The sequence below is a fragment of the Myripristis murdjan genome, chromosome 5 (genome assembly GCF_902150065.1).
Source record: "Myripristis murdjan chromosome 5, fMyrMur1.1, whole genome shotgun sequence".
NCBI classification, from domain to species: Eukaryota; Metazoa; Chordata; class Actinopteri; order Holocentriformes; family Holocentridae; genus Myripristis; species Myripristis murdjan.
This window is the reverse complement of record NC_043984.1, coordinates 20,524,120-20,551,211: the sequence shown is the minus strand read 5'-3', so window position 1 is coordinate 20,551,211 and position 27,092 is coordinate 20,524,120. Positions and strand designations below refer to the sequence as shown.

The following is a 27,092-nucleotide window of genomic DNA, read 5'->3' as shown; positions in this document are numbered from 1 at the left end:
TAGCTGCTTGCCTCTCTGTATCCGCATATCTCTGCCATGCCTGTCTATTGCTCTGTCTGTTGATCTTTCTGTCTATCCATCTGTCTGTCCGTCTGTGTTGTTGCGTAAGCAGGGGGCTTGTATAATCAGATTAGAGCGAGGAAGCCGCTGTAGCGGAGATAATACTTTGGCTTCCCACGGCTGCTGCAGAGCTACGTCACGTGATCGCTGTTACATAAGGCCTGTGTGAATGAACAATGAGGAATGTCTCAGGCTTCAAAACATTCCAGCCTCTCTCCTGCTCCCTTGCGTTTTCTTGCTGGCCCAAACTGGGTCATGCTGGGCCTCCGGAACTGGGGCAGTGGGGAGAGAGGGCGGAGGGACGGGGGAACACAGAGGGGATTGAGGAAAAACTGGAGCTCCTCTCACTGTAGCATTAAGTTTCTTCTGAAAGGAGATTTCTTTTACAGTTAAAAGTACTCCGTATGCAATGTTTTAAATATTACACTTTTGTTCTTTAAAGTGCCTGATAATTGCTTAGCAAATGTCAAGAATTAAGGAGGAAGTGAGGCTTGTCTTTTTTCCAAATACAAATGTTTATTGCATTTTTAGTATACAGATTCTGTATTGTATGATGTCTTACTGACAGGGTTTAATCTTACCACATAAATCAAGCATGTTTTTTTCCACAAACCAAAAGTTTCACCATGAACACACTTTTTCTTCTGAGATGCTTCTGCACTCAGAGTCTTGTATCACTGCCATAAGATCTAAGTAATTCTAAGTATCTAAGCTCTGTGTAATCTAAGTAATTGTCACTCATGTCACTGTCATCAGCACTTGAGAAAGAGCAGACAGAGTGTGCAGGTTTTCTGCTCTGTTTAAGAAGGTACACAGGATAATCTGAGCAGGCTTTTGTTTGTGTCTTCATTTTATGGACATGTCGAGCTGAGCACCTGTTCAGTGTTGGATGTCTTGCTCTCACGTAACATAGTTAACTATTTACTCATGACCTACATAGTGCACAGAAATAAACCACACTGAATAACTCATGATTGCATGCACAGTCACTCCCTCAAAGTCTTTCTTCTGTCATGCAAAGGCAAGGCAAAGAGTGTCCCAGGAACTGTGTTTCAGGCGACCATTATTCAAGTCAATTCATGTTAGTGCTTTCTAGAGGTGTCGGCTGTTAGCTACTCTGCTTTATTTCTGTCACATTCGTGCTTTTCTGTGACAGCAGTGGGAGAGCTCTGACAGCTGTAAATTGTGTTGTGACATGGTGACTTGCGACTTTTCACTCATCAGCCATCTGGCATGTAACCACATGTCAGGCTGCTCTGCTTCCTTCCAGGACACATGCTCTGCATTCAGAGCAAACGTTGCTGTTTTACAGGTGGATTTGTGCCAGCATTGTTCAACCCTGGAGTGGAGTAGATACACACTCAGTGAAAAAAATAATCAAAATAAATAAAGAGGTCACAATTGGATGAGGGGACCCAAAGGAAAAGAGAAAATGAACATGGAGGAGAGAAGAACTGCAGTTCCATTTGGTTTGCATGTGGTGCTGTCTGACGTGAGAGGGAGAGGGAAGGAGAGAGGGAAAGGGAGCGCGAGTATAAATAGCTGTTATATAACATCCCTTTGTTGATGCCAAGTGGCGGAACGGAAGGAGAGAAGGGAAAGCGCTATGACCTTGTTTTTCAGAGCTGTCCGCCCCCACCTCGCCCCACTCCTCTCAGTCTCATTCCACTCAGGGTTTGTCTCCATGGATACAGACAGGCTCTGTGTTTACTCAACACTACAGGGGGCCCCTGATATGCCCGTCCCTCTCTCCTCTCTCTCCTTCGTCCTCCTCACTCACTATCCCTCCATTCTCCACTTGGCCACCATGTGTTACTTCATCCGTAACGTCATCTCTCCATCATGTCACTCTTGTCCTTGCTTTTCAAGTGCTATCAAAACACAGATGGCTTCTTGATATGGCAGCACAGATTTTTGTACTTGAGTGTGAAACGACCAGTGCCGAAACACTACAGAGGCATGCAAAGCGGTTAGACATGAAAGTTTAGGTTTTCTAGTCTGATTCAATTAGCTAGAATCACCTAGCCACAATTGGCTGTCACCTCACATATGCACAACTCTCGAGAAACCATAAAATGAAAGCTTATTGTAGTGTTCTTATTCAGGCTTTGTCGCTGTTTCAGTGAGTCACTCACTCCACTAAGTTCAGCTCAGTTCTTAGAAACAGGGCAGATCAGTGTGCTGCAGGTGTCTGACAACTTTCCCTGTTGGTTAAAATAGTCAGTTCCTATCAATTTCATCTACAGCTACAATAAATTGCACCAAAACAGACTTATCTTTACTGCAGTGAAATTTAATTGTTCATGGAACCAAGATCCCTATCAGTTAGCATGGTGCCAGTCCTGCCCAGCCCTACATAGTTAAACTGAATGCAGTAGCTTTAGCAGGGGATATCCTAGGGGTGAGAACTGTGACATTTATTAAACAATAGGCAGTGAAAAACTAATGTGATTACATAAGAAGCATAAAGTTTGCTGTCACAGAGTTTGGGAGAGAATACTGTATTGCAGGGCATGTGTGATATGTGGGTGTGTCACCTCAAAATGGGCATGTGCCTATGCCTAAGACAGCTGACCTAGTTTTGTGACTGAAGTATGTGTGTGTGTGTAATAGACAGTGGGCGTATCAGTGTATGTGCTCTCCAGCTTGTGTATGCATGTACTGTATGTGTGTGTGTGTGTGTGTGTGTGTATGTTATGTAAGAGGTTCAGCTCTCCAGGGGCAGGAGGAGGGGAGGTTTTAAGGGGCAGGGGCGGGGTTGCCTAATGGCTAGGGTTCTTGTCTCTGTTTGGATCAGTCTAATCGGTGTGTTATCCTCACCCTGGGCCTCAAGCTTCACCCGCCTCATCGTCCTCACCCCTCATCAGCCCCTCTCTGTAAAACCCAGCCCCTCCACCCGTGCTTTAGCTGCCTGACGGAGGACAGTGTTACGTGAGCAGAGAGAGAGGGAGAAGAGAGAGACAGGCAGACACGCATGACCATTACTGCCCCACATCCCCTCATCCCCTCCACCACCCCCCTCCTGGCATGCTGCAAGCTGTGAGTGGGCTGCCAGTGGTGCAGTTAATCCCCCCCACTCCACCCCACACCATCCTCCCTTCACTCTCCACTCTGTCATCATGTTATTTATTGCATGATGGCCTTGCACTGCTATCTCCTTGTCCCTGACTGCTGGCAGAGTGTGTACGTGCAGCAGGGCTGCTGCTCAGTGGTGGAGGGCTTGGGTGGGGCACAGGGCTTTGGAATCTGCTTGGGGGCACAAGCACACAGTTATGTCATTGTTTCTTTGGCTTTGAAAGCTGCAGAGGCCAATCACTGGGTTCGCTTTGCTGTTCCATTAATATGTTCCAAATACACTGCATTTGGCGAAGGGCTTTGCCACTACTTTAAATTGTGGTGTGAAGGAAAAGGTTCAGCGGTGTGTTAAACATTTGTTTCCACCAAGTATAAATCTCTTACGTTTCTAATTCTTCATTGAGGAAAAAAGATTACTTGCCCATTATGCTTTACATTTTTCCTTATGACTACTGCTTATTTGTTGCCTCCACTAGTCTAGTTTTACATCTAACCTGAAAAGACAGCTGGTTATGTAACAAGCTTTCAAAACTGGCCTAGATACTGTCTGATAACATTCTCTCCCTCCCTGTCACTTGCTCTCGTTTCCTCTCTTTCATATACTTTTTTCTTCTCTTTCATACTCCCTAATTCCATCTTTGCTGACTGTCTTTCTACTCTAGCTTTTTTTTTCTCTTTCCCTTCCCCGCTCCATTGCCACAATCTCTCTTTCTCGATCTGTGTAAGTAGGCCAGGCTTCTCCCTCTCGTGTCGTTTTTCACCTCAGCAGTGTGGTAAGGCTGGTTCTGCTGGTCGAAGCCTTTCCCTGTAGGCTGTAGCAGATAACAGCTCTTACATAATCAAAACAACAGCCCTGTGGGTTACTGGGACATGGTGTATGCATTGCACTCGCGGGCTAGAAAGTGTTCTAATTCTGCTTGACCCCATTCCATAGCAATAACTGTAGCGTTCATAATGAAACACTCCCTACACAGTAAATCCAAACTCCGTTCACAATGGTTATGTAATGCTTTGTGAGGGTTCAGTCCAGACCATCCTGCACATATTGAGCAATTGTTTCCTTTTTTGTGTCAGATGAGACAGGCACTTTGTAGATAGAGGTTAAACAATCAGTAAATAGAGAACACAAATGGCAGGCAGACAGACATACCACTTTAGTAGCATTTGATGTGCCAAACAATGCAGTGTATCTAGCTTAGATCACAGCTGCCCCATGGTTTGCAAATAAAATGAGGAAATAGTAAACGAGATGATAAGACTGCCGATGTTAGGCCAGGTCCCTCTTGATTCTTGAGGTTACTGTTTAAACATGCCTGTAATGCTGTTGCCCCAGTTCACTGCACTCTGAGTAGATTATCAGTTGTGCAACACATACTGTACTTGCAGGAGGAAAAAGTGTTGATTATGTAATTCGTGTTACACCGGTCAGTCATATTTATACCATTACAAGTGACAATTGTTCATTTATTATCTCCTCATTAACTCCTCTTTTATCCTCAGTGGCACTGCATTTCCTCTAGAGATTCTTTAATACTAAACCTTTAATATTAAACCTTACCCTCTTACAGTGAGAGTGCGACCCCGAAGTTGCATTGTGATACTAAATACTAAGTACTAATTAAAATCAATACTCTCTTCCCATTGATCTTGTCCTCTGTGTCCAGCGTTCATTCTATTGCCGTCTGACAGAGGACAAAAAATCGGAGAAGTTCTTCCGGGTCTTCTATGATCGTATGAAGCTCGCCCAGCTGGAGATCAAAGCCACGGTGACGGTCAACACCAGTGACCTGGGCAACAGGAAGAGAGATGATGACAACCAGGACAAGGACATGCCCGTCCGCAAGAAAGGTCAGAGGTCCCCCATTTCAATTTACTGCATGGCACGTCAGGGTCTTAACACCAGAGGATGCTTTGATGAGCCTTTCAGCCGTAACCTAGAGAGATAATGTTTGTTTGCAAACAGAAAACCGTTACCTGATTTACAGTATGATCAAATGGCTATAAAGGATTTCACTGTGTCCTTACTCTCCCTTTTGTGTCTGTTTGTTTAGCCAGAGACTCTGCAGTGGTCATGACAGAGGATGTGAGAGAGCAGCTACTAGAGGCCTCCTCTGCCACCAAGAAAGCGTTCAACTCTTACCGGCGTGAAGCAGACCCTGAGGACCACTTCTCCTCAGCCGATGGGCAGCCCAGCAGTGGGGACAAGAACCAGGATGAAGGGGAGATGAGTTTTATAATCATCATTATGCAGCCCATCCTCCGCTTCCTCCAGCTGCTTTGTGAGAATCATAACCGTGACCTACAGGTGGGTGAGACTGAGCCCCAGACACGCTGTTTCTTTGAGTGGTATTCATCAAATGTGAATCATTCATCGCTGCTGTACTTTGCCAAAACTAATTCCATTCAGGCCAGTACTGCGTGTGTATGAATGGCTTTGCCTTTTAATATTTTCCTTCAGGTGCAGTCTTGTCTTAAAGGAATAGTTAAAACCAAACTGAAAATTCAGCCATTACTGCTCACCCTTATGTCTTTACTGATGTACTAAAACCAGAAACAGAGCTAACTAGTCCCAAGAGGTTCATCTCCACCTCAGTAAAAACATCTTTTTGTATTTACAAAGCTATCATCAAATTTCAAAAAACAGCTCTTGCAGCATAATCCAAGTGTTTTGTAGCCAATCAATTGCACTGTGGATCAAAAAGCCCAGTATTTACCTCATTATCTCCTATATTGTCTCAGTGATATCACCTGGCTCCAAGCGCACCATGGAGTGTTTTGGCAAAGACATTTATTTTACAAATCATCAGCAGACGTTTTCGTGTCAGCGTGTACTAGCACAGTTGGAAGCACAGTCTTCCAGTGGCTCCATTAGCCTCATTTGTTTCAAAGAAGGCTGAGATGGAGCTATGAGCACTAACTCACGCTGTCTTTGGTTTGTGTATGAGCTTCAGTGGAGTTTTAGCTGACAGGGGAGTGAGTAGTTTAGTTGAATTTTCAATTGGGGTGAACTACTCCTTTAATAATGTTGTCTCCCTCCTTTTGGCTTTCGCTGGCTTATTAGTCACAGTGCATGTCCAGGTCAGCCCAGACAGAATTATCAGTCATTCAGTGTCTATGGTACCTAACCCAACCATTTGTATTTTTCTCAGAACTTCTTGCGCTGCCAGAACAATAAGAACAACTACAACCTGGTGTGCGAGACCCTGCAGTTTTTAGATTGTATCTGTGGCAGCACCACAGGAGGTCTAGGTCTACTGGGGCTGTACATCAATGAGAAGAATGTGGCCCTCATCAACCAGACTGTGGAAAGTCTGACGGAGTACTGCCAAGGGCCCTGTCATGAGAACCAGGTATGCAGAAGACACCATGTCACACGGAAAGTCAGGGTCACACCTAAGATGCTATTGGTCCTTCTCATGCTTACCCCAAGCCCTGTCTCTTCTAGAATTGCATTGCCACTCATGAGTCCAATGGCATCGACATCATTATCGCCTTAATCCTTAATGACATCAACCCGCTTGGGAAAAAACGCATGGACCTGGTGTTGGAGCTTAAGGTGAGTGAACCAGGCTGCTACATGTGGAATGGAGGAAGGCTCTAAATCTTGACCTAAACTGGAGATAGGCCATCTTTGAGTGTCAGCCTGAGTCCACAGTGTAACTTTACCCTAGTGCACAATAGTATCCCTACACTGCAGGATGGAATAACACAAACAGACTACTCGTGTAAGAGCTGGACATTCATTCATCTCGGCTAAGCTGGCCATTGTGCATGCCTGCCAAAATAAATATCTGCAGACTCCATTTTCCCTGAGCACCGGGGTTTCTGTCTGTTTTCTTTGTAAGAAGAAACTGAAAGGGCTTAAGTTATTATCATCTAACTTTCTTTCTGCATCCCCTGCCTGGCCTGGTTTCTCTCTCTTTCACTCTCAGAACAACGCATCCAAGCTTTTGCTAGCCATCATGGAGAGTCGTCATGACAGTGAGAACGCGGAGAGGATTCTGTACAACATGAGGCCTAAGGAGCTAGTGAGGAACTGATGTTTGCAACTCCTCCTATCTTTTCTTTTATACAACTCAGTACATCTCAAATACAACAGATACCTAGCTGTCTTGATTGTTCAGCAGCTCAGCAATAACAGTGAGCAGTCTTACCACATATCCCTAGCCTCCTATACCACATGTTCAACATCAAATCAGTCACACAGTTGAAGGTTGTGTGGCCATGTGTGTGTGTGTGTCTGACCAGGTGGAGGTGATAAAGAAAGCCTATCTACAGGGAGAGATAGAGTTTGAGGATACAGAGGAGGAGGATGATAATGGAGAGGAGGAGGAACATGATGCTGCTTCCCCCCGAAATGTTGGACACAACATTTACATTTTGGCTCACCAGGTTTAGTATTTTTTTATTTTTTTTTTTCACAAAATGTCTTAATTAATCCATTTGTTCATATATACTGGGCAGCAGTATGCCACAAGCATTACCAATCTGTCAGTTTTTTGACCAGCTCATTTACTGTTTTACTCTTCATTCCTCATGCAGTTGGCACGCCATAACAAGGAGCTGTCAATAATGTTAAAGCCAGGAGGGACCAATGGAGAGGGAGATGAAGCCCTGGAGTTCTATGCCAAACACACGGCCCAGATAGAGGTCACAATGCTTTGTAGTAAATGCACAAAGTATTACTGCAGCACATTGAACTTTCTGCCCGCTGGACACAAGCCATACATGTAAAGTTTGGTAAAGTTAGTGATCTAGAAATCAGAATCAGAATCAGAATACTTTATTGATCCCCAGGGGGAAATTACTTTTTGTTACAATAACAACTCCCACTCAAGTGTAAAGTAAAAAGAGCAATTAGTCAAGAAAAATAAAGAAAGGAATATATATATATATATATATATATATATATATATATATATATATATATATATAGATAGATTAAAAAGAAAGAAAAAATATATGTACAAGTGCAAACATGGACAGGAGTTATTGCACTATAGGTTATTGCACATAAGTATGGTATTGAATATGGAATATTGCACAGGTTATTGCACATAAGTATAACCTGTGCAATATTCCATATTCAATACCATACTTATGTGCAATAACCTATAGTACAGTTTGTGGTGTATTTGCAATGAAATACATTTTGTCTTGACAAGCTCCTTGCCCCCAAACCCCACAAAGACACACATATGTACACAACTGGACCTTTGACTTTGGATAGACACGGGCCAAGGTATTTGTGTGAGATCCTTGGAGGTGACTGTGTCTCTCTGTTCAGATTGTGCGTCAGGACCGCACTATGGAGGAGATTGTGTTCCCTGTGCCCAACATCTGTGAGTTCCTGACCTCAGAGTCCAAGCTGCGTGTCTACTACACCACTGAAAGAGACGAGCAAGGCAGCAAGATCAACGACTTCTTCCTACGAGCAGAAGACCTCTTCAACGAGATGAATTGGCAGAAGAAACTCAGAGGTATGGTCAGCGCATAGCATGTGTAGTTAACATTAAAAGTATGAATGTGATGAATATCCCAAACTTATGACGATGGCGAGCATTAACACAGCTTGTGCCTGTGCTTGTGTGTGTGCGTGCATGAATGTGTGTTTCCACTGTCTGAGAGCAGACAGGGGCTTTCCACATCATCTGAGCCGTGAAACATCTGTAACCTTATGAATCACAACTGAGAGATTGCTTACACACACACACACACACACACACACATACACACACACACAAACACACATACTCCCACACACAATCACACTTGTAATTCATGTATAAAGTGCATACCCACACAAAGCCATATTTTGTCTCTTGCTCAGAAGAGGGGACAGACAAGTGAAAAGTCCCTGCATCTGTTTGTCTTTTTCCACTAAAAGCAAACAGAAGCCAGATATCAGAATAGAGTCTAAGTGTAGTGACAAGGCAGCCTGTGTGTCACTTGTGAAGTCAAGGTTAAAGTGGCATCTCTGACAGTCGTACTCTTTGCCATATATGCAATTAACTCTCTGGGCTGTTTTGTCATATGTTTTTCAAAGCACCACACTGTAAAATTCGAGTCTTTTTTAAGTCGAGAAGAATTTAGCCATTGAACTGGGGAAGGCTCATATTTTTTCCTCCTGCAATCCACTCCAATCCAATGTTCCTGACTCATGGGACAGAGAACATGAGACACAGTTTTCTTCTGAATAACCCTACCATTTTTCCTACATAGTTTACTGTATACACATTGTTTTCTATTCACACGCTGAGTATGGAAGTCTAATTATATGGCTGTATGGAAGTTATACAGTCAAATTATATGTGGTCTTCTTTTGGAAATATGTAATGACAAGATTTGTTTTTCTCCCTCTGTGACTCTCCCCTCCAGCTCAGCCAGTCTTGTACTGGTGCTCCAGAAACATGTCAGTGTGGAGTAACGTTTCCTTCAACCTGGCTGTGCTCATGAACCTGCTGGTCTGCTTCTTCTACCCTCTGGAGGGGGTTCATGGAGGTTAGTCACATGGGAGGGAGCTGAGTATGACCAATGGCCCTTTAACTTTGACTCCTGACCCTGCACAAATCATGTGACTTCTGACATTACTCTGAAACCTTAAGCCACATTCCTGACGCGTCCATAACTGCAAATTATTTTCGGCTTTGGTCTAACAAGACTGTCTGCCTTTTGATATTAGCTCTTCATCTATGTGAAAGGCTTAGAAATGTGTTTTTATGGATTCCATGGTGGATACTTTAATGTTTCCCAATAGTATATGGTATACTTATGCATGTCCAACTTCTGCTTCAGACAACAGAGACATATTTATGTGTATTGCACTGCATGTATTCAGGCCTTTGTGGAACTTCTTTAGAAACAGGGTCAAAGAAAGGTTAAGCGCACCACTATGCAAAACAGGAAGGACTGAGGAAGGCTCATATGCTTCCCTCCTGCAATCTGCTCCTATTGCATTGTACTGTGCAACATGTACAGACTTTGCTTGGGATGAATGGGCATAAATGGCATAGATGTCAGGGGACCTGTTAAAATGATACAGGCAATATAGAGATCAAAGTGCCAAGTGCCACTGACGGTAATAAAGTGCCAGCATACATATGGGGATTTATGGGAAGAGGGATATTTCATTGCCACACAGTCTCACCCATTTTAACTTTTGCCAGTTTGACATCATGGATCTTTTTCGACTATTTCTTTTTACATTTACATCTTGCTTTGCCATAAGTTAAGTCATATGCTGCAAACACCCAAAGAGATAGCATAGAGTTTGAAAAGCTGGCTCGCAATCCTTTGTTGAGACATTAGAGCTATGCTGACCCACTGATCTCTTTCTCACAACGTTCTGACCTGCTGACTACCAGTCACCTGACCAGGATTAAGACCAAGACCTGAGCAGCCCTCTGTCCTTGTTTGAAACACACCTCTTCACACTAAGTGCTTCAACACTTGGGCTCAAATCTTGAGCATATTTTCTACAAACTGTGGACATGACAGAGAATACAGGAGAACTTTGAGCAATGTAATGTTCCGTGAATTCCATTATGTTTATTTCAGCCATATCTGGTGAAAATTGCACCGCACAGCAGGTTGTGAGTAGACTAGGTAGATTAATCAAACAGTTCAGTAAAGACCTTCTTTAATTGTTCTTCTCTGAAAACTGGATGTGCAGCATGTGTTAAGACTGCCTGTATTTCCTCATCTACACTGCAACTTTGTGTGTGTGCAAGGCAAAATCACGTGAGGCTCAAACATACCTTTGGCCTGCTTAAACAGGCATTTTTATGGCCTTGGGCCCCTGCCTTTTCTCTCTCTTTCTCCCCCCCCCCCCTCTCTCTTTCTGTCTCTCATACAGGCATACACACACATGCACACACATACACACACTATGCTTTCTCTGTCTCCTCCCACTCTCCTCCCTCCTTTGCTTAGGGCTGTGGAATGAGGGTCATAAGAGCAAGAGATCCAGGTCAGTGTGTTCTGCTTGCATGCATGACTGACTGCCTTCTGATGGGTAGCTTTTGTCATTACCACACACACACACACACACACACACTTACCACACACACACACACACACACACACATAACCCATGCACATAACCCATGCACATAAAGACACATGTAAGCAGTTTCACACTCATGATGCACATTCATAGATGTCTTTCAAGTTTGCATGCAGACACTCTCACACATACAAATCCAAATCAAGTGTTAAGTTCACACTGAGTTTGTGGGTGCACTAAAGCACCCTTTTTTCCATCTGCTGCAGCACTGGGGCTGTGTGTTGCCCCCGGCTCATTCCTCATGAATCTTTCAGCTAGAGTATTTTTAGAGACTGGTGTTATGTAAGTGGCACCTGTCATGTGATCTCCGCTGGGATCGGGAGGGAGAGAGGACTAGAAGGAGGGAGAGGCAAGGTAGGAGGAAAGGAGCGAGGAAGAAGGGAGGGCTCCCTCATCTGCAGCCCACACCACCACCACCATCTCATCCATCTCACCTCTGTCCATGTCTTAATCCCTTCCATTTTCTTCATTGCCTTCTCATTCATATTTCTACCTTCCTACCTCTTTTTATTCTTGCTCTCCAACTCTCATATTATTATTCTCAGTTTCTTTTTTCTAATTTTCCCATTCTGTCACCTTGCATGGTTTTGTGTCCAGTGCTCATGCATACATACATTCACACAAACTTAATTAATATGAGCACACGTTAGTGCCGTGTTTAGGAAAATGACCTGCGTAGGGAGGCAAGCAGGCTGTGTGTGGCCTTGTTCTTAAGCTGGTGAAACCTGGTTTGGTGTTTTAGCCTGAGTGACACTTTGCCACATGAAACCCCTGACTAGGATGCTAATCCTGGATTTACCCTGGGATCAAGCGAAGCGTCAGGTAGGCTCTCACTAAAGCTTAGTGCATACACGCACACATGCACACAAAAAAAAAGTATGTCATACTTTTGGGTGGTTATGTAACTGGCTCTTTTTGAGTTCAAAGTCTCCCTAATGAAGGCCTTGGGCTTGCCTGCCAGGCAGAACATGTTTGAAGCCTGTTAAAAAAACCTGTTGATCTAGACAAGACCTGATTTAAGATAGAAACTGCATTGTCATCCTCGACACGGTTCTTTCATTTTCTTTTCTATGGAAAATCTACAGTTTAAGTTTTGGGAAATTCAGTCCTTTCAGCAGTTTTTTATCTTGCGTGTGCAAGAATACATCTGGCCACATCAATGTGTTTTTTGTGTGTGTGTGTGTGTGTGTGTGTGTGTGTGTGTGTGTGTGTGTGTGTGTGTGCATGTGCCTGTGTGCACATATATGCACGTGTATGTGTGCATTCATTTATATCCTGTAGGTATGCTGGATCCCCACCTGTCTGCCCTCCTGTGGATGGGTGTGCTGGCAGCACTGGGCATTGTGATTGTTATGCCACAGCCGCTGGGCATCCGTGCCCTCGTCATTGTCACCATCCTTCGTCTCATCTTCTCTGTTGGCCTGGAGCCTACTCTCTTCCTTTTGGGTGCCTTCAACGTGAGTCGCCCTACTCCCTTACACAAGTTTACAGATGGTTGTGTGTGTGTGTGTGTGTGTATGCATACGTGCATGCAAACATATACGAAGGTATATGTTTGCAGTTACATGATAAAGGCCCAGGATTCTCTACAAAAGGAACAGTAGTTCTCTTTTACCATTTACATACAGCCTGTGTTGACTGACTTTTTTCATACAAAGCCCCACCACACTACTTCTCACCCCATTCACCCCTCAGCTCTCACTCACACCCATGCCCACTTGGCAGGGCCAGTGCCCAGTCTGCCTGTGGTGTCACCCCTGGCCCCAGAGTTCTCCCTGGCAGTGCCTGTCTGCGTTATGGGGTGTGAAGTGCGTCACTGGACCCTAGAGACTGACACCACTCCGGCACCCGCCGGAGATTTTCTAGATGTGCACTTACACACAACTTTATACACACACCAAATAAAGACACAAACACACACTTAACACACACCCATGTCCTCTCTCCCCTCAGTGTGTCCTCATTTAGCACAAACTCCCCCACCCCTCACTCCACCACCACGCTGCTGCCAATATTTTCAGTATCTACCTCAGCCAAGGCCATTGCTGATAATTTCTGGTAACTACAATGGACGCTTCAATACTTATTTAAATGACCAGTGAATGTTGTTATGTTTTATTTTCCAGGTGTGTAATAAGATCATCTTCCTGATGAGTTTTGTGGGGAACCGAGGAACATTCACACGGGGCTACAAAGCCATGGTGATGGACTTTGAGTTCCTCTACCACCTCCTCTACCTCATTATCTGCTCCCTGGGGGTGTTTGTCCACGTCTTCTTCTACAGTCTGTTGGTGAGGGAGACACATGCATGCTCACACCCATGCAGGCACACTTACAAACACTTCCTCACTAAGCTCCAGACAAACAGGTGAAACCATTAAAAAACATGAAGGCAGCACTTAAATTTGAGAGAGAATGGTTTTTGGGCAAACTGTGTGCAATTTTTTTTCCTCCCTCTGAACATAGCCATTTCTTTGTGGTACATTCAAGGACACGGCCTGCCAGCAATCCAAAAATTACCTTATTTGGTACTGTAACGGTGTTGCTGTTGTTGTTGGGGTGTTAAGCGCTGTGTGCCGGTGCCTCAGGTCTGGTTTATAATGTGTGAGACTAAATATGCCAGTATTTGGAGATGTTTTCCATTCATGCAGGCCCAAGCAGTGCCTGCGCAGATACAGCACAACGTAATGCCATGTTTTTCTACTTGAATAACAGGATGCTGAAACGTTATGTAATTCATGTCAGACAGAAAGAATTGAGAATTCAGCACAGGAAAAAAGTCTATCAGGCCACATCATAAAAGGAAATGAAATCTTATGCAGCCGTTTTCGTTCCTGTCCGCCCTCCTCACATTTCCCTTTCTTTTGTAACTTCACATTAACCTTGCTTGCACTGAATGCTATTTATATGCAGGTCTTGTCTAGGTCTGCAAGGTCTTGCTTTCTCAGAGGCCATAATTTCCAACATAACTGATACCCATCTGTCCTTAATGTTGTAATTGTTCACTTTTTAATACTGCTTTTGCCTTTATAGCTTTTTGACCTGGTATACAGGGAGGAGACCTTGCTGAATGTAATCAAGAGTGTGACACGTAACGGACGCTCCATTGTGCTCACTGCTGTGCTGGCTCTCATCTTGGTCTACCTGTTCTCCATCGTTGGCTACATCTTCTTCAAAGATGACTTCATCCTGGAGGTCGACCGCATCCCCAACACGACCCTGAGTGAGTACTGACTGCATTTTTTAATGATGTTTCACAATGCCCCAAGTAATTAGAGGATGTAGGCTCTTTATTTTGGAAAAAAAAAAAAAAAAACAAAAAAAAACTTGCTAACCTGACAACTATCCCTGCCCTCATCTAGAAAGTGGAGCCAGTCTGGCCAGTGAGCTCCTGTCTGCAGGAGTGTGTCGGGAAGGGAAAGAGGAGAACTGCTCCACAGAGGCCCTGCAGGAAGGTATACGGCAACACTGGGTTTGATCTGGGTTTTGCTTAAGGAGCCAAATCTGACCTTGTTCATTAAACTGTAACCACTTGCATCGTATATCAAGACATTAGCCAAGTAGTGCTCCTTTAAAAAAACATTGTAAAAGCCAAAAACATGTAGGGCTCAGTTGAACAATTCTGGTAGCAAATGGTGTGGAGCCAAAGTGTGAACTTAAAACCCCCTTACAGAGAGAAGAAGAGCCTATCCTCAAAGCTTCTGATCTTTTATGATGGACTTTATGAGTGAAGGGTAAACACAAGGCCCAAAATATCACTGGTGATACAATCTGTAACCTTGTCCAACTCTCAGTTGTTGCCCACTGGGAAAGCATGAAGAACTCACTGTTCAGTAAAAAAAAACAAAGCAAAGCAAATATATAGCCGCAAACAGCAATTCATGGGGTCCAAGGACAATAGGCAATCTTCGACTTAATATGACCTCGAGAGGCAGTTAAAAACATGCCACATACATAAGCTGCCACATTGTGCGGATTCAAACCATGGACCTTCAGATCCCCGGAGAAGGTGACTTATTGACGGCACCACTGGACAGACCTGGCTTTCTACATGCCTTACAACTTACAACCCGAGGCAATGACATCACATGTGCCAGACTGGGTTTTTATTTATTTAGTTATTTATTTTAACTTAAAACATAACAGTAAAAATGCTGGTGATGAAAATTTTGAAGAAAAAAATACATTATTCTGGTGATTTTGGGTGTATTATCAGATATATTGACGACGTTTGAGCAAATATTTAGAAATGTAAATATTGTTTTTACAATACAAGTTACAGCAAGATGTTCAATATCATTGTGGCCTCACTGTTTGACATGTGTGAGCCATATTTGAAAAATGATATCATATTAAGAGTTTCTCGCTGTCATTATCACACATCACACATGCTGGAAAAAAAAAATTAGCTCTCTAGAACTTCTGGTGCAATTTTAAGTTTGGACTGTTTCATTCAAGTTTCGTTCAAATTGACGCAGCAAATTCTGAGGTATAAATTTTTTACTGTTATAATACCACCTACAGTTGGATCGTGAGGTTTGAGTTTTGTATTGATTAGACAAACAACCGATGAGTTATGGCATTTTGCACAGACTTCAAAAACAAAATGGTTGCCAGTGGTTACCAATGGCAGCAAAATGGTTACCTATATCAAAAATCCTTGGATAAGCCTTTGTTATGAGTGGCCAGAGATTATGCACAGCAAATTTGGAGATGATTGAAGTTACCCCATAGGACAAATTCATTCCAGCACAATCGCTATAAAGGGGAAAATCTGCACACAAGTTGTTCGAGCTATGTAAGTGTGGCTTAATCCTTGAGATCCAGCCCAATGCACTGAATGGGCTAGAGTGGAATTTTTCAATGTGTAATGCATGGTTACAACATTTTTGGCCAAAATGTGAAATTGTTTAACATACAGCCACCATCTGGTCAGTGTCATTTTTGTGGCCTGACTGGTGGGTGAGGTTTGGGATCATCCTGTAAAGTTTCATGTCTGTACCACTTACATTTTTTGTGCCCAAAAACTCTTAGGGAAGAAAAAGAAGAAGAATCAGAACAATTGCTGGGGGCAGTTTAACTGTGTCAAGATAAAAACCAGCAACTTAGAACTTAAACCATTCACAAAGCATTTTTCTGCCTGGCTCATGTTGATTTCAACCATAGCTCTTATCACTTCTTAACTGCAGCTAAATCAAAAACTGCATTGCTTTGACTAACTGCCTCTCGATTTTGAGCCTAAACATTTGAGCAAGTGCCCTACATATCATGTTTTGTTTTGCTGGGTTTCCTTAACTAAGCCAAGGACATTTATGAACCAAAAACCAATAGCTAAGAATACATTATACTTATATTTTGTCCTAAAGGCTGTCACATCCCTCTCATACAAAAGATTGCTGATAGTCATTCATAATCAACATGTAATAACACTTAACTTGAATTGTTTGTTATGACACAATTAATTATGTGTTATATCATTATAGTTTATGTGGAATATAATCAAGCATGCCACATTTGTGACGCTCTAATGAAACATATTTTTTCTCCTGCCTCAGAATTTGGCGATGACAATGAGGAGGACAGTGACATGGAGCGGACATGTGACTCTCTGCTCATGTGTATTGTTACTGTATTGAGTCACGGCTTGAGGAGTGGTGGGGGTGTTGGAGATGTGCTCCGCAAGCCATCCAAAGAGGTACGTCCAGCGTCCCCACCCTGATCAGGCCATGCGTTGTGCTGTGTGTGTGTGTGTGTGTGTGTGTGTGTGTAGCTGCCAAGTGTAGCGCCACCAGCTGCAGAGTGGGTCATGTGAGCTGGCTGTGAGCCCATCATCCTCTGATCTTGTTTTTATTTCAAAAGCGAGGAGGTTTCACAACAGTTCCTTACAGCTGTACTGCCTCCGCCTTGTGTGGGAATTAGACCTGAAAATAACTTTCCAGTGAATTCAGCCTCAACCACTAATGATGTCAGAAGAGGACGTGCATGTCTGCCTCATTTATTTACAATGCAACGTAGGCCAAACTGTAAAAGAAAATAACACCATCAACCACATAGTCATATGTAGGACTGCCAGATGATATGTGAAATAAACTGAATTGTTTTTCTTCTTAGTTGCAAAAGTGTACTGCTACATAAGATGTGGCCTACCTGGGACACTGTGACAGGCTGCATGAGGTTGTCTGGCTTTCTGCCTTGTTTGTATAACGTCGTCTCTGTTACTGTAGCATCTGCCAGGTTGCATCAGTGGTCTTGTATTTCCATTAACATCCATGGTGGCCTAGGTTAACCGTGTTTTAAACTCATAATATTAGCCCCCTTTTAATGTTTATGTAAAGGCGTGCTCTCTAGGTCATACGTTTAAACAGGCCAAGCTTCTTAAATCTGTCACCAATTATACAACCCCTTCTTAGATTCCTCCTAACCTCACTCTGTCATCACACTGAAGCTAATAATTAGCTTGATCTGTTAATTTATTTCAATCACAACTTCTAAACCAGATAGTGATAGCACCGGATAGAATTTAGTCTGGTGCATTTCCAGAAAGACTTACTGTGCCCGTAACCCTCTTTGCCTGGTGCTTTTCCAGGAGCCTCTTTTTGCTGCCAGAGTGATATATGACCTGCTGTTCTTCTTCATGGTCATCATCATTGTCCTCAACCTCATCTTTGGTGTCATCATTGACACCTTTGCTGACCTGAGAAGTGAAAAACAGAAAAAAGAAGAAGTCCTGAAGACAACCTGCTTCATCTGTGGTAAGAGTTCTCAGCTACTTGGTTAAAGGGACTTTGCAACACGACTCTACATTTCATACGTTTTTTCCATCTAACATGTTGCACACAGTGCAAAAGGTTGATGACAGCATTGCACCCGAGATATAAAGGTACTGGTTATGTGGAACGTAAAACTTTTTTTTATTTTACATAGCACAGTGTGAGTTGTTTTTGGGTAGCACTTCAGTAGGGAGGAAATTAATGTCTTGTGCAGGGAGATTTTACGAAGCGTTTTGTTGTGGGGATCAAACCTGTGGACTTCTCGTGAAGGGATTATTTCACCATCAGGGCACCCTGCCTGACTTGGCTTCACTGGTACAACTGTAAACTCCTTCACAAGCTCATTCAAGAATGTAGTTACTATAATATACAGCTTCGCTGACAAATCTTATCTCTTTATACACACACACACACACCACACACACGCATATACATATAAATATATACACCATATATATACCACACACACACACACACACACACACACACACACACACACACATATATATATATATATATATATAAACAGTAGGTAGATAGATCGATCGATAGATAGATTTTTTTGTGGTACAAAACTTAACATGATGAAATTTTGTAAAGGTGTACTCAGCTGCAATCCTTTTGTTCTCATCCACCCCCCCACTCTCCTCTGTTGTTCCAAAGAAGGCTGAGTCATGAAGGCTTCCTGCCACTGCTCTGCTCGCCTCCATAATTCATGTCTTTCTCATACACAGACACACACTCTCTCACGCACGCACTGTATTTTCACACTCTCTACTTTGCACAGGCGTACTGGAGATCCATACCTTGCCCTTGACATCATTTCCATATATGTATGTGTGTGACAGTGTGCCTAAGTAAGTACTTTACTTGCTGCTGTGTCTGTGTCTGAAAGTGTTGCTGTACTTATGCACATTTGTGTGTGTATTCCTATGTGTGGAAGTGAGTGCATGAGTACATGCCGTATGTTTGCGTGCATGTGTATGTGTGCATGTGTGGGGTCAGGCAGTCAGGACCAATGGTCAGCATATGGAATGAGAACAGTATTATGTCACCAAGCCTGCCATCAGCTCTGACTCACTCATGTTAAATAAGGCCTGGCCACAGGGGGAGCTGCCGTCACTATGGTTTCCAGAAGGAGCACAGGGAAAGAGGAGATGGGGAGATTAGGGGGAGGTCTCTGTGGGCTTAAGTGGCTCTCCATCTTCTGGCTTGGTTTTATAAAGCATCAATCTATCCCTCAGTCTCATAAGAGCTTTCAGATCTTCTTGATGCTTTTGGCCGATCGTTGATTTACATCATGAACTCAAAATTAAGCCCAACACAGGCTTGCCAATTGTCTGTTCTCAGTCTTTTGATACCACTGGTTTCCTGGAGTTGGAAATCCGCACTTGTGTTTTGTTTTTTGTTTTTTTATTGATGGAATCAGACTGAACCCTCTTGTTAAACTACAATCTGCATCACTTACATCAAAAGTGATAGAAAAAGTTTTTGATAGGTGACTGACAATCTTGAAATGCTTGGTGTTTTCTTCATCATACTGTTAAGTGTCTGTCCTGTTGCATTATTGCAACATCAGTGATCCTTCATGACTTAAGATTATGCTTGGAATGTTTTTTGTAATTATTTTGATTGCTGGTTACTTCATCCTAACTGAAATTTTGCTGAGAGCTGATGTGCCCAAGCGGTCTTTGGTCTGTTTCCCCCACTGCTGATGCACTAGAATATGGTGTGTTAGGTCTGAACATTGAATCAGTCAATGCCTGCTGCCTGTGGACTTCCCCAAAGCTCCATACTCTGCCCTGCTCTGCTCTCCATTTACTTCAGTAACACTGAATGTGATATAAATATAAATATTAATGGAGCTTCTAGCTATACAACAGAGGACTCACTTTTGTCTGGCCACTCCGCTTAAGTGTTTTGAGCACTCTTCCTGAAAGTTTCAATTATATCCAGGGCTTCTTGTTTATTTAAAGAGACAAAATACATTTAAACATTGTGCATATTTATTCTCTAAGCAATATGCACAAAGCACATATCATGACTACAATCAAGAACAAGGGTTTCCTCAAAGCAGAGAACCAAGACTTAAATCTGCATTGTCATGCTGATGCTCTGCCTGGAGCTTCACTGACAATGACAAGGTGATTGATTTTGTGGACGCACAGAATTTTTGTGAATAAAGTGGCTGAATTTAATGGTAGTACCAAAGGTTCTGAAGCCGGTCATGGTAGTGATGATGTCCACATCTTACTGTGCATGTACTTGATTTTGCTATGCATGGCCCCTGGCTTATGCCATAACTGGCACTTGCATGTTATGTCAAGTTGCCAGTGTTGCCATATCTGTCAGTTGATTGTCATATATACAACAGCGTTTTTATTTTAATTTTAGTTTACATTAAACTAAAAAAGAGAACTGTACATTTATCGACCCTCCTGTGCCATAGAGAACTTTGTTCTCATAGGAATGAGAATGCAAGCTCTGACAGATCTTTGGCAGATGGTGTGAGGTGATCTGTTTTCAGGAAAGTCTTTGAGATTTTCTTGTGAAGTCTCAGGGGCCTGCACTGTGACTACAGTGAGGGTTACTATTTTCTTAACCATGCCACATACATACTAAAACATTACTTCTTACAAAGTGTGTGTTTTTTCCCACTAAAGGCCTGGAACGGGACAAGTTTGACAACAAGACTGTGACATTTGAGGAGCACATTAAAGAAGAGCACAACATGTGGCACTACCTGTTCTTTATTGTCCTGGTAAAAGTGAAGGACTCCACTGAATACACGGGCCCTGAGAGCTACGTAGCTGAGATGATCAAGGTAAACCTAAAGCACACACACACCCTTAAAGCATACATCCAGCACTTCAGATGATAGTTTTGTGTTTCAGGTAAATGGGTAACATTTACTCAGGATCAGACTACACTATCTTGGAGGTAATATGATCCACATGCCACATGCAGGCCTCCGTGTCAATAAATCAGTGAGCTGCAGCTGGAAGGCATAGATTACAATGTAGCTATACAGCAGCCTGGAGAGCCGCAGCTTGTCTCAGGTCTATAGGGAACATACAGGGCAGGAAATATGTTTGTCTACCCAACCAAAATCCATGGCTATTTGATGACCTTGGATAGCAGAGTGCATATTTCAACCCTCATATATGTTCAGCATCTAAAAGCCGTTCTGTGAAATTTCTGTAGTGTGTGCCTTGGCTCCTTGCCAAAAGTCCACTCTCATATCCTACTGCATAAGAAAGAATCAACAAGATGGCCGTTTCTTACAACAGCAAAGTCTGAGTTCAAGAATCAGCCAGCTGAGTCAGACTTGTGAACGTGTGATGGCACACATACACACACACACTCCTCAGTAGATTCATCTGTTCCTCCCCTCTAATCTAAACTGATCGAGATGCCACTCATATACACTTGATGACACAGACAGGCAAACAGGAAGTCGGTGAAACAAGACTGCACACAAGCTGTTGCCCAACCTTCAAGCTCCTCAAGTGAATGTTTCTCAATTTGTTGGGAATTCAGTGCTGTAGGCGTTCAGTCTGAGGTCACTCAGTCTCCGTTGTTATTCTTAACGCAGCAATGTCATGTGAGTCTGTTTTTCTAAAACTCATATCGCAGACCAGTGTCTCTCCGAATTACATTTGAATACTGTGCTGCTACACACTTGATCAACTTTAGCACTTACCTTTTTACATTGCATTTTACATTTACACTGCAGATGTCTTATCCTTTGCTACACACCCAACACACCCAGTTCTTTGATGATGGTGACCAGAGCCAATTGACGTACATTATCATGATTTATCTTCAAGTAAATCTGTATCACGTTAGTCAGTGGCTGATGAGTTGTTTCCTTGCTGTGACTGGTTACCCACAGGAGCACAACCTGGATTGGTTTCCACGAATGCGAGCCATGTCATTGGTGAGCAGTGACGCAGAAGGTGAACAGAACGAGATCAGGAACCTACAGGAGAAGCTGGAGTCGACCATGAGGCTGGTAGCCAATTTGTCTGGACAGCTGACAGAGCTCAAGGAGCAGGTACAGCATATAACATAACTATGGATCATGCACTCATGCTTTTTATTTTATTTTATTTTATTTTACCCCCTCTTCAACCAGCATAGGTTGTGTGAATTTTTTCCTCCCTTTATACAATAACACCCTTCAAGAAACTGTTTACAAAGAGCAGACATACACATGCATCAGAAGCCACTCAAGACCGTGACATTAATGATGAGTAAATCCAATGGAATAGTTATTAGGGCTTGGTTGCCTTACCCAAGGGCAAGTTAGTACTTCATATCAGGAGAGAAAGCACACAACAATCCAGTCACCAGTTTTTCTTTTCCATCAGCCTGTAGATTACAACAAGTTTGCCTGATGGCTACTGCTGCCCCATAAATTACTTTATTTTCTATTATTGCTTTGTATTATACTAACACCAGAACCAATACACTGCCATGAGAAGAATGACTATTTGATTTATATTATTCTTTGTTCTTTTTACTTTGGATGGACTTAATCATGTACTAGCAAAATAGGTAATATACCACAGGTAAACAAAAGCAATATGAAATATTAACGGAGAGAAGCTTAGGAGTCACAACAGCTCTACTGTTCAATGTGTTGCTCAGGATAGAGATGGAAAAATACTGGGCGGGGTTCAAAGGATCTATGCTAGCATGAAGGTTACAGAATTCACAGCTCATGGCAACATGTCCATGTAGCAGGTTTACCAGTGTGCACCTTTGAACTGTTGTGTGCGCTCTGTGTGTCCCTGTGCAGATGACTGAGCAGAGGAAGCAGAAGCAGCGGATCGGTCTACTTGGCCACCCCCCTCATATGAACATCAACCCCCAACAGCCTGCCTGAGGACCCCCAGGACCAAGGGCTGGTGTTAATAGTGCCTGAGCACTCCTGACAGTCTACACACGTTAGACAGGAGGATGCCAAAATGTGTATACAGAGTGTATTTAGTGTGATGTCTGACTGTATACTTCACTAGGCACTCGTACAGAAAGTGTTTATGGAGCTTGCGTGCCTCTGATGGAGTTTTTGTGCAAAGTGAACATTGTTGTGTCTGAGTACGTTAGTCGTGGTCTTTGGTGTGGATGTGTCGGTGTGGGTGAAGTGTGCAACAAGTGCCTCAAGACATGAGAAACCTGTCCTGTAGGTTCAGGTGATGAGAAAATACGGACATAAGCATTGCCGCTCTCCATGCCTTCTCCAATGTACCACTCTGAAAGCATGCCAAAGTTCAGCCATTGAACCTGAGGGTGTATTCCTCTCAAGTGACCTTGTACAGAGGCTTAAAGTCTCTCTGTTGCACCAGCAAACTCAGGTCACTTTGGGTTTGAAGGATTGTTTGAAATCTGTTGGGAAAACATTATTTAATGTTTTTGTTTTGACTGACAGCAGTGGGAATGCTTCATGATATGCAATGTCTGAAACAGAACGACTTATTTTTGAAATGTTGTGTTTTTATATTTGAAGTTATACAATGCTATATTTAAAATATGATGGAGAGAAGTTATTTCTTTGAACTGTCCTGAAGGATTCACCATATTTTTCCATATTTCTAAATACTATATAATAACACATGGAGTGTGGTATTGTTTTTTTTTTAACAATTTCTACCTGAGGGCATGTTCTCATAATTTTACTTTCATAATTCTTTGTTCTCTCAAATTAAGGTTGTAACCATTCCAGGACACTTAAGATAGAGGCCCTTATGAACATAATTTTGAGTAAAGAGAGATGCGAAACCACTGAATTTTGTAATCAAGTCGAATAATGTGCACCAGTTGGGCCTCTTCCTCCAGATGTTATATTGAGTTGTGACATTTACATGAACCTAGTGGGAGCTGGGAGCAAATTATGCGATTGCTTCACTTGGAGGTCAATGTGTTGCTTTATAGGAGTGGTATGGCGTCACATTGGAAGGACAGAAATTAATTTAAAGGATTTGGGAAGCGAAGTTAAAACTGATTTGAAGTTAAGGTATCCTTTTGTTTGATGTTTCTGCACTGAATTATTTAATCTTATCTTAATTCTATTTAGTCCATCAGCACTGACATTAAATCTTTCTGTAGCACATAAATGAATGTTACCCTCTGTCTAACAGTCACTTTGCAAAAGATAATGAGAATGACTATATGGTTTGCATTCATGTATTTAAAAAAAAAAAAAAAGAAAAAGAAAAAAGATCAAAGCAAAAACACCGAGAACTTACACAAGTTATTTTGAGTGCTGCTTGACCAAACTGAATTTTTATACTAATAAGATGTTTTGAGTCTGAAATGTACATTCCATTGTTTGTCTAATTAAATAAACAAGTGTGTAAGAAACCTAATAGTGAGTGTTATAGATTACCTTTATCATCTAAGAAGTATTGGTAAAAGTATTGAATGCATTGACAGTCTTCCAAGTTGTCTCCATACAGCTGCAGTTTATCTTAGATGTTTCAATGTATATCATGTGATGCATGTGAGTGCTTATCCAATTATATCAGTAAAGTGGTGCCATTCATCTCTGGTGCTGCCCAGTCCTGTAAGAGATGAATGAAGTGGCTCACACATAGGTGATTTCAGGAAATGCCACCAGAGGAACTGTGAAATCTTATCTGCCGTCCCTCTGCAAATGAGGAAGTGCATTTTAACGTATTTTCTAATTATATAACAGAGTTTCATGGGGAAATATACAAAGCAAGCTGGGCACATGAAATTTTTCACTGGGGACATTTTTTACTGGGGTTTTGCATTTTGGTTTTGAATACAGAGATACATATATAGTTCTCTGAAATTTTTTAACTGAGTTTCTGTGCCTGTTGTTATTTCAGACATCTCTCAACAGATCCCTGTCACGTGAGCATTCTCTCTCTAAGGGCTGACATTCCTTGAGCACATGACATACATTTTACAACCAAAGAAAATTTGATCATCTCATCTGACAGTCTTTGAAACACTGAAACACTTGTAATTGAATTTTGACACGCATTGCCAGTCAAAAGTATCTTGTTAATGGATTAATTTGCACAGAGGTCAAGTAGATCAAGTGGTGTTTTTTTTGTTTTTTATTTTAAACTCATCCTTGTGTCCAACTATACCTGTACTATTACTGTTATACACATTTACCGTAAAGGATAATTACTTAGCCCACTCAGTACAGATATCTTAATATGTTAACTACTATTTTGCCGGAATAAACAAAAAATTTTTGCTTTTCAGTGAAGCTCACAAAATCAATGAGTGAAGAAATGACATGAGGTTATCAGTCAGGTTTTTTTTTATTAAATCAGACAGTATTTAATTGTATCGCATTTGTCCGATTCATGTTCAAGGGGTTTTCCATCATTGTCCTCTCCATTCCCAGTGGTTATCTAATTATGGCAAGATTAGATCACTGCGACATGTGTGTCATGGTAATTTGTAATTACTTAGTGCCAGCCCTTTCCGTTTCAACTTAATGTGCAACATCCTTGGAATTTGCGTAAAGGTCCTGTAGTTAAATGAATTTATGTGGTAATATGCTATGGGTGAGTCTTTTGAAGAATTCTGTTAATAAGAAAGCAAATACACAGAAGGCCTGAGAGGCCTGAAACAAGAGCCTCACTTGTTACTGTTAAGAAGACTAACCAGTTTAAATACAGTGAATGTGCTGGACTGTGCTTGGTTAACCTAAATTCTTACTCTCCTATAGAGGGGAAAAAAAACATAAAAATCATCTCTAAATATTCATTTCTATTTATTTTGAGGGGGACATAACAAATTTTACAAAGATATCAGCGACCTTGAAAAGTGTTCCCAATGCAGCCGGAATGCATTGGTGTCTTGGGGCCTTTACATGCTCAAAATATCTGTGTGACATATTTGATACAAGAAAAATCTTAGTGCTGTTCGTGCTCAACGTCAAAGACTATTTCAATATAGTTTCAACTTCTTTTTATTACCTGAGAAAAAGACAAATCAAGACACATCATCAGGACTATTGGAACTCAGTGTGTGCCCTAGAATAGATCTGCCAAGTTTTATGGTGCTTTAAAGGCAGTTATATCTTTACATGTATCCCCAGTTGTGAAGAATCACACTTGGGCTCTATGTGGCCTAAATGTGAACCTTTATAAAACAGGCGAATAGTTCCTCATTAAGCAGTGTTTATGGATATCTTGTGAGGGAAAATCTTTGAAAAATCAATAAAGTTCCCCAAAAAAGCCCTTAAGCACAAGTCTAGATGGTGCTGTTGCAAGGATTTCAGTACATGTGAGTTCCAGGACAGGTCCTGCAGGATATTAAGTTAGGTGGAAAATGCCTAGTGGGAAGGAAGAAGGGTTAGTCAGCTTCAGAGTCACTCCATCACACAGTCATGATTCCTGCTAGAGATGCATTTGTTTCTAGTTTCACCAGCAACACCCTCACCAGTCCACTGAGTTTTACTGTTAGAGGGACTCTTATAAATTTCAGTGGGAAAAATGAGAAATTCAAGGTCTTGTGAGACATTAATGATGACTCAGTCAGCCCCAAGTCCTGAGCATCTGACGTCCATAAAGTAGTAAGGTACTGGAGTGAATACTGTGTATTAACCAAAATACTGTCACTATAATATAAAGACATAATGATGCCTGTATAGCGGGTTTACTGATCTAATTTTATTTTTTATCTCATGTTATCACTACTCCTGTTCGCACTAATAGCGTGTATGGTGTTCAGTGATAAATTTAAATGTATATTTAGGCTGTTATTTTATCATTTCGATATTCACACATTATATAGAGGATGTTATATAGGCTACCTTATGGCTTTGCTGTGCTATCTATCTGTTTAGAGTCCCTAAGTCTGTGTTTGTTTTTTGTTTGTTTGTTTTGTTTTTTTGTTTTTTTCTCTGCGACCTTCCCCATGTGCATTGTTCACTTGGCCAGGACAACAAATTAGTGTTAAATTAATTCAAGATATCCGCACTAAAAGAAGAAATGGTGCACTAGTTTGTGTGTGTAGCCTGCAGCGGGCAGGTGCAGCAGCCGTGTGCTGGCTGTGCCCTCAGCGCTCAGCGGGCTCCGGAGACCATGAGGAGATCAACGTGACAACCGGTGCCGCCTCACAACAACAAA

At 42.1% G+C, this 27,092-nt stretch overlaps 1 protein-coding gene across 5 annotated transcripts in view; it reads left to right on the top strand.

Moving 5' to 3' along the window:
- The window catches only part of LOC115359857 (inositol 1,4,5-trisphosphate receptor type 1), a 75,799-nt gene extending 51,550 nt beyond the window's left edge, over positions 1-24,249 (top strand). For all 5 annotated transcript variants that reach the window (XM_030052514.1, XM_030052511.1, XM_030052513.1 and 2 more), the window contains 18 exons: positions 4,800-4,983; positions 5,187-5,440; positions 6,285-6,485; positions 6,581-6,691; positions 7,068-7,163; positions 7,384-7,527; positions 7,678-7,785; positions 8,423-8,615; positions 9,514-9,636; positions 12,482-12,657; positions 13,327-13,491; positions 14,234-14,423; positions 14,563-14,655; positions 16,756-16,895; positions 17,787-17,952; positions 20,634-20,794; positions 21,866-22,027; positions 22,775-24,249. In XM_030052514.1, the coding sequence (XP_029908374.1) occupies positions 4,800-4,983; positions 5,187-5,440; positions 6,285-6,485; positions 6,581-6,691; positions 7,068-7,163; positions 7,384-7,527; positions 7,678-7,785; positions 8,423-8,615; positions 9,514-9,636; positions 12,482-12,657; positions 13,327-13,491; positions 14,234-14,423; positions 14,563-14,655; positions 16,756-16,895; positions 17,787-17,952; positions 20,634-20,794; positions 21,866-22,027; positions 22,775-22,861 (2,754 nt within the window). In that variant the 3' untranslated portion in view covers positions 22,862-24,249. The remainder of the gene's footprint in view (positions 1-4,799; positions 4,984-5,186; positions 5,441-6,284; positions 6,486-6,580; positions 6,692-7,067; positions 7,164-7,383; positions 7,528-7,677; positions 7,786-8,422; positions 8,616-9,513; positions 9,637-12,481; positions 12,658-13,326; positions 13,492-14,233; positions 14,424-14,562; positions 14,656-16,755; positions 16,896-17,786; positions 17,953-20,633; positions 20,795-21,865; positions 22,028-22,774) is intronic.
- The last annotated feature ends 2,843 nt before the right edge of the window (positions 24,250-27,092 follow it).